General features: G+C 46.3%; 1 protein-coding gene across 1 annotated transcript in view; it reads left to right on the top strand.

The window, feature by feature from the left end:
- LOC124612525 (UNC93-like protein) overlaps window positions 1-12,763 on the top strand; it is a 228,439-nt gene that overhangs the window by 201,837 nt on the left and 13,839 nt on the right. The window contains exon 6 of the mRNA XM_047140788.1: window positions 2,120-2,387. Coding sequence (XP_046996744.1) covers window positions 2,120-2,387 — 268 coding nt within the window. The remainder of the gene's footprint in view (window positions 1-2,119; window positions 2,388-12,763) is intronic.

The raw sequence follows: 12,763 nt of genomic DNA, 5'->3' as shown, positions 1-12,763 counted from the left end.
GGAGATTCGACCTTCAAGAAAGCAATCAAAGCAATTAACGGAAATTCCACGGGAATATGGGAGTTACAAAAACTAGACAACAACAGAACACAATGGTAAATAGGGGTTTTCATCAACACGTGAATTTTTACTGAACCTGCTTAATCGCGTGTAGCACAACGCGCTAGATGATGTTGGAAAACTTGTTGCTATGAAATATGCAAATAAAAAATTTCCGACACACATTAATTGGCTTCAATAACCTAGCATCAAACAGTCACATTAGAAACCCTTGGTCTACACTACCACAGCCGTAAAGTCGCTGTACAACGCAGAACGAGAGTATAGCGATCTTCAATACATTCGACATCTCCACTAAATCTGTATGAACTGAACGACATATTGTAAACAAAATACACGGACGACATCTATACCTGATGCCACCTACGCCACAAGTCAAAGGAAATACACTACTGGCCATTAAAATTGCTACACCAAGAACAAATGCAAATGATAAACGGATATTCATTGGACAAATATATTATACTAGAACTGACATGTGATTACATTTTCACACAATTTGGGTGCATAGATCCTGAGAAGTCAGTACCCAGAACAACCACCTCTGGCCGTAATAACGGCCATGATACTCCTGGGCATTGAGACAAACAGAGCTTGGATGGCTTGTACAGGTACAGCTGCCCATGCAGCTTCAACACGATACCACAGTTCATCAAGAGTAGTGACTGGCGTATTGTGACGAGCCAGTTGCTCGGCCACCATTGACCAGACGTTTTAAATTGGCGAGAGATCTGGAGAATATGCTGGCCAGGGCAGCAGTCGAACATTTTCTGTATCCAGAAAGGCCCGTACAGGACCTGCAACATGCGGTCGTGCATTATCCTTATGAAATGTAGGGTTTCGCAGGGATCGAATGAAGGGTAGAGCCACGGGTCGTAACACATCTGAAATGTAACGTCCACTGTTTAAAGTGCCGTCAATGCGAACAAGAGATGACCGAGACGTGTAACCAATGGCACCCCATACCATCACGCCGGGTGATAGACACCACTATGGCGATGACGAATACACGCTTCCAATGTGCGTTTACCGCGATGTCGCCAAACACGGATTCGACCATCATGATGCTGTAAACAGAACCTGGATTCATCCGAAAAAATGACGTTTTGCCATTCGTGCACCCAGGTTCGTCGTTGAATACACCATCGCAGGTGCTCCTGTCTGTGATGCAGCGTCAAGGGTAAGCGCAGCCATGGTCTCCGAGCTGATAGTCCATGCTGCTGCAAACGTCGTCGAACTGTTCGTGCAGATGGTTGTTGTGTTGCAAACGTCCCCATCTGTTGACTCAGGGATCGAGACGTCCCTGCACGATCCGTTACAGCCATGCGGATAAGATGCCTGTCAACTCGACTGCTAGTGATACGAGGCCGTTGGGATCCAGCGCGGCGTTCCGTATTACCCTCCTGAACCCACCGATTCCATATTCTGCTAACAGTCATTGGATCTCGATCAACTCGAGCAGCAATGTCGCGATACGATAAACCGCAATCGCAATAGGCTACAATCCGACCTTTATCAAAGTCGGAAACGTGATGGTACGCATTTCTCTTCCTTACACGAGGCATCACAACAACGTTTCACCAGGCAACGCCGGTCAACTGCTGTTTGTGTATGAGAAATCGGTTGGAAACTTTCCACATGTCAGCACGTTGTAGGTGTCGGCACAGACGCCAACCCTTGTGTGAATGCTCTGAAAAGCTAATCGTTTGCATACCACAGCATCTTCTTCTTGTCGGTTAAATTTCGCGTCTGTAGCACGTCATCCTCGTGGTGTAGCAATTTTAATGGTCAGTAGTGCATCACGGGCTCAATATGTTCACTTGAGCCCATTTTTTAATTTCGGCCCTTCTCTACAACTACTTCTGGACATCGATTTTGCGTGTAAGTTCTTGTAATATTGGACATCTAAAGCCAGATCTTGCTACTGGTTACGAATTCACTCTTATTTTCTACCTGCAAACAGGACCAACAATTACGTCAACTATTGAACTGCTTATTAACGTTCGCCAAACAGTGACGGGTTCACGACTAATCTCTTCTCTGCTGTTTGCCGTTGTAGGCGTACGTGTCGTGCGCGCTGGGGGTGCACAACGTGGGCTTCGTGATGATCTGCTTCGGCGTGGTGAACGCCATCTGCTCGCTGCTGTTCGGCTCGGTGATGAAGTTCGTGGGCCGGTTCCCGCTGATGGCGCTGGGCGCGCTCGTGCACGCCTGCCTCGTCGGCGTGCTGCTCATCTGGAGGCCCAACCCCGCCACGCCGCTCGTCTTCTACGCCATCTCCGGCCTGTGGGGCGTCGGCGACGCCGTGTGGCAGACTCAAGTCAACGGTGAGTGCGCGCGCGTGTAGCCGCTACAGCAACAGCTTTGTACCGGACACCCTGGCGAACGGTGCACACGGCAGGATGCTAACATTGCCGCTTTCTCGAGGTCTCGCGCAGCTACAGGGTGTTTCCGTAAGAGCGTGCAAAAATGTAACTGGGCATAAGGAATGCTCCACTGCACAATTTGAGATAGGGAACCTGGTGTCGGAGAAGCCAGCTTAAGGAGATATTGAAGTAAACCTGTCTACAGCTTTGTGTAGTATTACCGTTTTCCACCGTATTTATAACTAACAAGCGTTACACGTACTGTGCTGTTTATTTACATGTACACTCTTTCCTGCCAGGGAACAAGGAGGACGAGACCGATTACTAGGAAGTAACGATGCAGGTTTTGTTTACTTAACTTGTCCATAAGACGGCTCTATAATATCTTATTTACGTTGTGCCATGACCCGTTTCACGTGCAGTACGAGTACTTGTAGTGGGGTCCGTTGCAAAACGTTCCAGCATCTCCTCTTCAAAATAGGACATGTCCGAAAGAACAGACAACATATCCATATAAGTATATAGTTCTGGCAATACCAGCCATGACCTTCTTCTTCTGTGCGGATGCACACATATTACCCGAACCCTTGCGAGACTTGGTAAGAATGTCTTCCACGAGTAATGAGTTTGTTGGGTAGGGACACTACGAATGTAGTGTGTGGACAAATAAGGTGAGAATGTGGGTCTCGCGGGAGACGTGCGGGAGATAGTCCCTGCAGTCCCGCTATCCTCTGTGCGCTCGGTGGCTCAGATGGATAGAGCGTCCGCCATGTAAGCAGGAGATTCCGGGTTCGCGTCCCGGTCTGGGCACACATTTTTCACCTGTCCCCGTTGATATATATCAACGCCCGTCAGCAGTTTACTTAACTGCTAAGGTCCCCCTAAGCTTACACACTACTTAACCTAAATTATCCTAAGGACAAACACACCACCCATGCCCGAGGGAGGACTCGAACCTCCGCCGGGACCAGCCGCACAGTCCATGACTGCAGCGCCTTAGACCGCTCGGCAGAGACTAGGAGTTTTTGAAGTGTGGTACAGCAGAAGAACAGACAGATCCGACAATCAATGGAAAGGTACTGAATTGAATCGAGCAGAAATGAAATTTATGGCATAAATTCACTGAAAGAAAGAATCGGTTATTAGGACAGATGTACAGCCGTCAGTACAACTGATAACAGAGGAAACCGAGGAGTTTAAAATTTGTAGAGAAAGACCGAGGCTTCCACGTAAATAGGTTCAGATGGGTACAGGCAGCAATCGTCACTCTGGAATAAAGAGGTTTGCACAGGAAAGACTGTCTTGGATAGATGCATAAACGAGTTTTCGGGCTGAGGAGTATAACAAGAACAATAAATACTCAAAAGTGTAACAATTGCAGCACTTTCGTTTAATGTTATGGATTTTCCACACTTTTCATGTTTAATAAGTTCATATTCTCATTTTTACCAAACCGAGTGCTGAGTAGGGCGTAGATTCCAATCAGTAATATCTCTAAGTTCACATTTCCTTCTGTCAGAGAGTTTACGACGTTCGAGGACAACCTTATTGATTCTTCTTGCTCCTACAGCTTTATTTCTCACTTGAAATTCTTTTATTTCGTTCATTGCCTCATCGAAGTTCACTGTCTGGCCGAAAGTGTCCGGACACACCTGTGTAATGCAGAACTGAACATCAGATGCCACGGGAGGCGGACCTGCCAGTATAAAAGTACTTACGGAGTATTCAGCTGTCAGTAGAGAAACAGTAACGGCAGAATGAGTAGGACAGGAGAACTCAGTGCACTAGACATTAGACGTCAGCTCACTAATAAGTCCATCAGGGACATTACAACCCTTCTAAAGCTGCCCAAGTCGACAATTAGTGATGCGACTGTGAAGTGCAAACGCGAAGGAGCAACCATAGTTTCACCATGACCAGCGGACCTCATGTACTGACGGACAGTCACCGTCGAGTGTTGTCGAGGGTGCTTGCAAAAATTGCCTGTAATCATCGGAAGAAATCACTCGTGATTTCAAAAGTGCTACCAGCATTCCAGCTAGAACGATCACTGGGCGTGTTGAGAGTTAAAAAGAATGGGAAATAATGGTCGAGTAGTTCCTCCTAGGCGACATATCTCTGTAGTCACTGCTAAGTGATGGTTGACGTGGCGTGAAGAAAGACGCCACTGGACAGTAGACGACTGGAAGCGAGATACTTGGAGTGTTTATCCAATGGAAGTGTTTGGGTTTGGTAATTGCCTGGATACGTCCCATCACGTCTAGTGCCAACAGTGAAGTACCGAGGAGGTAGTGTAACAATATGGAGTTGTTTTTCGTGGATATTATGCGGTCCCTTATCACGCTTGAGAAAATGCTAAATGCGGAACGATATGAACACATTTTATAGCATTGTGCACTGCATACAGTAGAGGAAGAGTTCGGAGACGATTGATGTTGTATCAACATGCATCCAGTTATAAAGCATCATATGTGAGCCAATGGTTTGTGGACAACAACATTTCTGAAATTGATTGACCTGCTCATAGTTCCGACATCTATCTAATGGAACACCTTTAGGGTGAGTTAGAACATCGACTTCACTCCGTACTCCAACGTCTAACATCCTTCCCTACTTTTGGCTCTTGAGGAAGAATGGGCTCCTATGCAGACATTCTGACGACCTCACTGAAAGTGACCCCAGCAGAAATCCGTCATAAAGGTGAGATGTGAACACACGCCATACTAATGTCAGCTCATAGGTTCTAGATACTTTTAAACATTTAGTATACCTTCAATGGGAAAACGTTATTTACTGACGTTACAATGACTGACAAATGGAATATTCTTAGAAAACGTAATAATAATGTCCGCCTACTCACTTTAGGAGCGCTTTTACGACGCCAATGTACATTTCGAAATCACAGTTCCATCATGTGATGCTGAAAACCAGAAAAGTCGTCCTGTGGAAGTTATAGTGCTTTCTTAATGGCAATCTACGAAACTGTGGCGGAATAATACAGTACTAAACACCGAAGCGCCGAAGAAACTGATATAGGCATGCGTTTTCAAATACAAAGATATGTAAACATGCAGAATACGGCGCTATGGTCGGCATCGCCTATATAAGACGACAAGTGTCTAGCGAAGTTGTTAGATCGGTTACTGCTGCTACAATGGCAGGTTATCAAGATGTAAGTGAGTTTGAACGTGGTGTCATAGTCGGCGCACGAGCGATGCTACACAGCATCTGCGAGGTAGCGATGAAGTGGGGATTTTCCCGTACGACCATTTCACGAGTGTACCGTGAATATCAGGAATCCGGTAAAAAATCAAATTTTCGACATCGCTGCGCCCGGAAAAGATCCTGCAAGAACGGGTCCAACGACGATTAAAGAGAATCATTCAACGTGACAGAAGTGCGACACTTCCGCAAATTGCTGCAGATTTCAATGCTGGACCATCAACAAGTGTTAGCGTGCCAACCATTCGGCTTTCGGAGCCGAAGGATCACTCGTGTAACCTTGATGACTGCACCAAACAAAGCTTTACGCCCAGCCTGGGTCCGTCAACACCGACATTGGACTGTTGATGACTGGAACCATGTTGCCTGGTCGGACGAGTCTCGTTTCAGATTGTATCGAGCGGATGGAGTGTACGGGTATGGAGACAACCTCATGAATCCATGGACCCTGCATGTCAGCAGGGGACTGTTCAAGCTGTTGGAGGTTCTGTAATGGTGTGGGGCGTGTGCAGTTGTAGTGATATGGGACCTTTAACACGTCTAGATACGACTCTGACAGATGACAAGTATGTAGGCATCCTGTCTGATCACCTGCATCCATTCATATCCATTGTGCATTCCGACGGACTTGAGCAATTCCAGCAGGACAATGCGAAACCTCACACGTCCATAATTGCTACAGAATGGCTCCAGGAACACTCTTCTGAGGTAGATCTCCAACTCCTCGTACTCTTACGGTTTTGTGGACAGCCCTGCAGGATTCATGGCGTCAATTCCCTCCAGCACTACTTCAGATATGACTCGAGTCCGTGCCACGTCGTGTTGCGGCACTTCCGCGTGCTCTCTGCGGCCCTACACGATATTGGGCAGGTGTTCCAGTTTCTTTGGCTGTTCAGTGTAGAAGAATATTTGTAGATTGTTGTTGAAAATGACGGCTCTATTTTTGTATATGAGCTCACAACGAAGCAGCAACAGAATAGCTACTGTGGCTACAATGAAATTAAAAATGAATTAGGTTTAACAGCATGTACTCGTTCACTGCGAAATATTCGCGTGTGCGAACGTGCGGACAATTGCACGGTGTCGGAGACGCCCGCAAAACAAATTCTAGCTGCCACAGGGCCTGGATTCCCACGGGCGCGCCGCGCGCCTCGTAATGAGCCTGCAGGGCGGGGCAGGAGTGTTTCTCACGCCCCGCCTCTGGCAGACCTTGTGCCGCTCACCGCCGGGTCGCAGCCTGACCCGGGGCCTGACGCGACGCCCACGGAACTCCGCCCGCCCTTACTTTGCGTTTTCCGCAATCGCGCTCCGTTCCCCTTTCGGCGATTACCACAGAGACTGATCTGCTCTGACCTTCGGGCCTGTTTCGCCTTTTACTTCATTTCCTTCTCGGTGCAACAGCCACAGAGATCATTTACACGTTTCGTACACTTTATATACGCACTTCAAAATTTGCAATACTTCGCATGTCCCACACACGAATAAAAAAAATCTGTAAACTTTACGAGGGCTGTCTCCTCCTCCCCCCCCCCCCTCCCCCCCCAGGTTTGATCGGTCGCTAAATTAAAACCACACTGAAATTACGATCGATGGTGACTGTTCAACGGAGGTGAGGGTATCATCTGGAGTGGTCCAGGGAAGTGTGGTAGGTCCGCTGTTGTTCTCTATCTACATAAATGATCTTTCGGATAGGGTGGATAGCAATGTGCGGCTGTTTGCTGATGATGCTGTGGTGTACGGGAAGGTGTTGTCGTTGAGTGAATGTAGGAGGATACAAGTTGACTTGGACAGGATTTGTGATTAGTGTAAAGAATGGCAGCTAACTCTAAATATAGATAAATGTAAATTAATGCAGATGAATAGGAAAAAGAATCCCGTAATGTTTGAATACTCCATTAGTAGTGTAGCGCTTGACACAGTCACGTCGATTAAATATTTGGGCGTAACATTGCAGAGCGATATGAAGTTAGACAAGCATGTAATGGCAGTTGTGCGGAAGGCGGATAGTCGTCTTCGGTTCATTGGTAGAATTTTGGGAAGATGTGGTTCAGCTGTAAAGGAGACCGCTTATAAAACATTAATACGACCTATTCTTGAGTACTGCTCGAGCGTTTGGGGTCCCTATCAGGTCAGATTGAGGGAGGACATAGAAGCAATTCAGAGGCGGGCTGGTAGATTTGTTACTGGTAGGTTTGATCATCTGCGCGAGTGTTACGGAAATGCTCGGCCACTCAGGCCGGCTATAGGCAGTCATTTTTCCCTCATTCTGTTTGGGAGTGGAACAGGGAGAGAAGATGCTAGTTGTGGTACGAGGTACCCTCCGCCACGCAGCGTATGGTGGATTGCGGAGTATGTATGTAGATGTAGATGTAGAAGCTTCGCGCAGATGTGTTGTGCAGTGTCTCTAGTATGGCCGTCGATAGTGTTACATCACACTTTCCAGTCCCGAGTGCACAGTGAGCAGTAAATGTGCTTGGAACAATTGTCTCCTGACACCCGCCAGGTTAGCCGCGAGAGCTAGTGCGCTGCTTCCTGGACTCGGGTAGGCGCGCTGGCCCCGGATCGAGTCCGCCCGGCGGATTACCGTCGTCGGTCGGTGTGCCGGCCAGCCTGGATGTGGTTATTAGGCGGTTTTCCACATCCCACTAGGTGAAGACCGGGCTGGTCCCCACGTTCCGCCTCAGTTACACGACTCGCAGACATTTGAACACGCTCGCACTATTCCATGAATTACACTCAGCACAGACAGCAGGAGTACACTAACTCCGTCTTGGGGGGTAGGGGTGGCGGCAGGAAGGGCATCCGGCCACCCCTTTCCACTAACCTTGCCAAATCCGTTCCTAACACTGCCGACCCTGCGTCAGCGCGGGACATAGCACCAGTGAAAGAAAGAAGGAAAGAAATTGTCTCCTGAGAAGTGCCAAGTGCGTGTTGTCATTCGATTTCTTCACGCTGAGGGGCTTGACCTAGTTTCATGCAGTCCACATAACGTAACTATCAAGTGTGACAACAAAGTGTGGTAATGGTGTGTGGATTTTGAAGCAGGATGTACGGAAGTTCATGAAGCAGGCGGTAAGGGAAGGAAGGGGGTGTCAGACAGGGATCTCGTTCAGCGATTGGATAAGGTGATTCGAGAGAATCGTATAGAAGGGCAAATCAATATCGGAGGACACCACTGGTAACTGCTTGTGTCCGACACTTGCCAATGCTCCGCCGTCGTCTCTGCTGACAACATAATGCGACGTGATCTGAAGATGATTTTTGAGAAAATCGAAACCGGTTACCATCTGACGCGTGATTTTTAGTTTTTAATAAATCCTTGCGATCAAGACTGGTTAGTATTTTAATTAGCTATCAGATCGACGTCAGTTTCTAACTACGTTTTCAAACTTTATTATCGGCGAATATTTCCTGATCAGTCTCAGTAACTCTCCGCCCCGCCTTAAATCCCAAACCACTCAGCCGAGTTTTATGGACTGATGGAGTAATAAATAGTATGGTGTTCCATCTAGACATGAAGTTTGTTGCTATATGTCAGCACTTCTACCCACCGTCCCTCTTCCTTCCAGCTATTTTCTTACATAATAACGTGAATACAGCACTACACGATACAAAGCGAGCGAGCTGGCGCAGTGATAAAACACTGGATCCGTATTGGGGAGGACGGCGGTCTAAATTCCTGTAGGGAAATCCAGGTTTAGGCTTCCCGTAATCTCACTAAATTGTTGAAGGCAAATTTCTGGGCAAAATCTGTTCGCATCCTTCCCCAACCCGAGCTTGTGTTGTGTCTCTATTAACCCTACATTTTCAGAAGCTGGTCGGGCACCAGGCGTACTCTCTACAGCGAAAGAACAACATTGGTCAGTAACGCAGCTTAAACAGCTTGCCAGACACACTGAATAGCGTTTTAGCTGCGAAGTATTGAACTTGGCAAGCGCGTAACGAGCACCAATCACTTGGGGGCCGCCACAGTTGTTTCTTATTGGCACGCAACTAGAGTCTGGTGTGCGCAGCTCGCATAACAGCGTGCCGTGCGACCCGTGATCTGGGAGGACGGCAGGTCCGGGGCTTGGTGCGTGTTGCTGTTGCTCCTGCTGCTTTCTCTGCAAGCTGTTTCAACTTTCTCCGCCTCGCGGCGTTTGCAATTTTTCTCCGCCTTTGCTTTCGCGCCTCTGAACTGTGGGCGCCTCGAACAGGTGCGAATTGACACAGGCGCCCCCTAGAGTTGCTAAACAACTTGTTATGCAGTCCTCGTTTCCCTCCAGGATCTGTTGACTCGGCACATTCTTTCTACCCGAATGAAATCCGTCGTTTCTACCATTTTTCATTCCGAATGCCTGTGTTTCCGCCTCCGTGTAGCTCTTTGCCGGAACAGCTACTTTCTACAAGTTTTCCGGTCTTTTCGACCACTTTCACAGTGTCATTTTCCTCCATCACACCGAAAATTGAACTTTTCTCCTAACATAAACACGAGGGGACCTCAAAAAATAGGTTAAATATTATTGTGGCAGGCAAAGTAATGTTTTTGAAAGCTACACTGCACTCCAGGGTGCCACAAGTATACGACACTATTTTTCAACGTACTCGCCAAGTCTCTGTAAACAACGTCGGAACGTTTTACTGATCGTTCAATTCCTCGACAGTAGAAATCTGGTCAGGATGCTATACGAGAACCGCTGTGTGGTCGTTGGAAAATCCCCCACCACCCCAAATGTTCTTTGAGCTTGCCGGAAAGGTGGAAATCGCATCGTGCAAGCTCTCGACTTCTCGGTTACAATGACTTGCGTCTCTGCGGCTTTGCTCATATTGTTGACACCATTTCCCTACAGCTGGGCTTGACACTGCCTATGGTCCATATACTGCCAGAATTTCTCGGTGAATCTGTGTGCAGTTTAGACAGTTTGCCCACAAGAATCATATAGTCCCGCGTACTTCAGCTTGGAAGTTAGTTTTCAGTCGCTGCGCCATTTCACAAGCATACTGTGTTGCACCCGTTACACGTACCGCAACAGAACTGTGTTTGCAGCAAACTAGAACATGTGCTCTACTGTGAGAATGCGCCACTCTTGTTGCGCAACGGCCTTAGTGTTGGACGATATGTGAATATGTTGCGTTTCCTCGCGATTTCTGTGCTACCTACATATTTGTCAATGCGACTGTTATACTTTTGAACATTGGAAATTTGTGGTAATGTCTCATGGAACCAAACTGCTAAAGTCATCGGTCCTTAAGCTTACGCACTAATCTAACTTAAACTTACGTAAGGACAACACACACACACACACATGCCCAAGGGAGGACTCGAACCTCTGACGGGGATACTTCGAGTATTTATTGTTCTTGTTATGCTCCTCAGCCCGAAGACTGGTTTTTGCAGTTCTCCAAGACAGTCTTTCCTGTGCAAGCCCCTTCATTCCAGCGTGACTATTGCAGTCTACGTCCATCTGAACCTGCTTACCTGGCACCCTTGGTCTTCCTCTACAAATTTTAATCTCCTCGGTTTCCTCCATTATCAGATGTATTGATGGCTGTACATCTGTCCTAACAATTGATTCTTTCTTTCAGTAAATTTACGCCATAAATTTCATTTCTGTTCGATTCAATTCAGTACCTTTCCATTGATTATCCAATTTGCCCGTTCTTCTGCTGTACCACATTTCAAAAACTCCTAGTCTTTTCTGGTCTATATTGTTCATCGTTCTCGTCTCACTTCCCACATAAGTTAAACACTCCAGAGAAATACTTTAAAAAAAGACTTCCAACACTTACATTTATGTACGATGATAACAAATCTCTCTTTTACAGCCAAGCTTTCCTTCATTTTGCGTCCCCCTTACTTCTGCCATCGTCAGTTATTTTGCAGCCAAAACGGCGAGACTCTTCTAGCGCTTTTACTTTCATCTCGTAATAACATTACTTGAGGAGCAAACGATTTAATTTAGCTGTTCTTCGTTGCTCATATTCTACTTCTCTGTATGTTTTATAATATTTTTTCAAGACTGTATCAATTCCTCTTACCGGGACCTTGGGCCATCGTTAGATAACTTAATGTTGAACAGATACTCCACGCATCTTCAGCGAGAATCCGTAGCTGTATAAAGAATGCTGTACAAAGGTATATTTGTACGGCATTCTTTACACAGCTATGAATTCTCTCTGAAATTGTGTGGACTATCTGTTCAAATTAAGTTCTGACGATGGCCTAAGAAGCCGAAAGCTGGTTCATAACGAACTAATAAATATTATTGAGGAGCATTAATACGTCGTACTCAAGTTACTAATATGTCTACGTTCCTCCAAGAACCGACGGAATGTTCCATAAATATTAACAAATTAAAACAATTATCCGTTTGACTCAGGTTTTTTTCGCCCTCGAAACGCTTCGTGAGAGAAAGTAAAAGTGACAGACGCAGATAATAGTACTAATTTGTCGTTTATGGTTTCTGACACATTTGCTGTGCCGTCAGCAAATCTAAAAGTTTTTATTTATTTCCCCCTATCTCTAATTCTCGAAATTTCTCCCTGCCTCACTCCCGTTTCATCTGCTGCCTCCTTGCCTCCTTCAACTTTACAAATCGATATTCCCGCTGTCAGTGCACCTATTGCTTCCATATGCAGCTCTTTTGTTGCAACAGCTGATGCCGCCTTGTTTTTCTGTTGCTCATTAATGCAAAAATCTTACCACTATCGATGCTGTCTTTTGAAGTGTCACTTTTCCTTACACTGTTCTTCGGCTTCATATCCCCAATCGCGGAAACAAGCGGATGTCTCTGGAATTGAAAAAAAGAAAAAAAAAGGTCAAATTTCAGAGCCGCCAGGAGCTGCTGCTGATATAAACGTTTTGTAACTACCAGTTTCGATTATCTAATCACATTCAGGTATCATAAAATTAATTTCAACGATCATACTGTGGCCTCAAATAAAATAAAAACCACCCCGCATCACTGCGTTTTACTTCTGACGTAAGGCAGTTTTTATCTTATTTGAGGCCACAGTATGAACGTTGCCATAAACGCAGTTGTAATTAATTTTGTGTTGCCTGAATATGATCAGATAATCGAAATCGGTAGTTAATGAAGATTGGTTCAATCAGGAGCTCTCGGCAGTTCTGCGCT

This window comes from Schistocerca americana, chromosome 4 (genome assembly GCF_021461395.2).
Source record: "Schistocerca americana isolate TAMUIC-IGC-003095 chromosome 4, iqSchAmer2.1, whole genome shotgun sequence".
NCBI lineage: Eukaryota > Metazoa > Arthropoda > Insecta > Orthoptera > Acrididae > Schistocerca > Schistocerca americana.
This window is presented reverse-complemented; position numbering and strand designations above follow the sequence as displayed.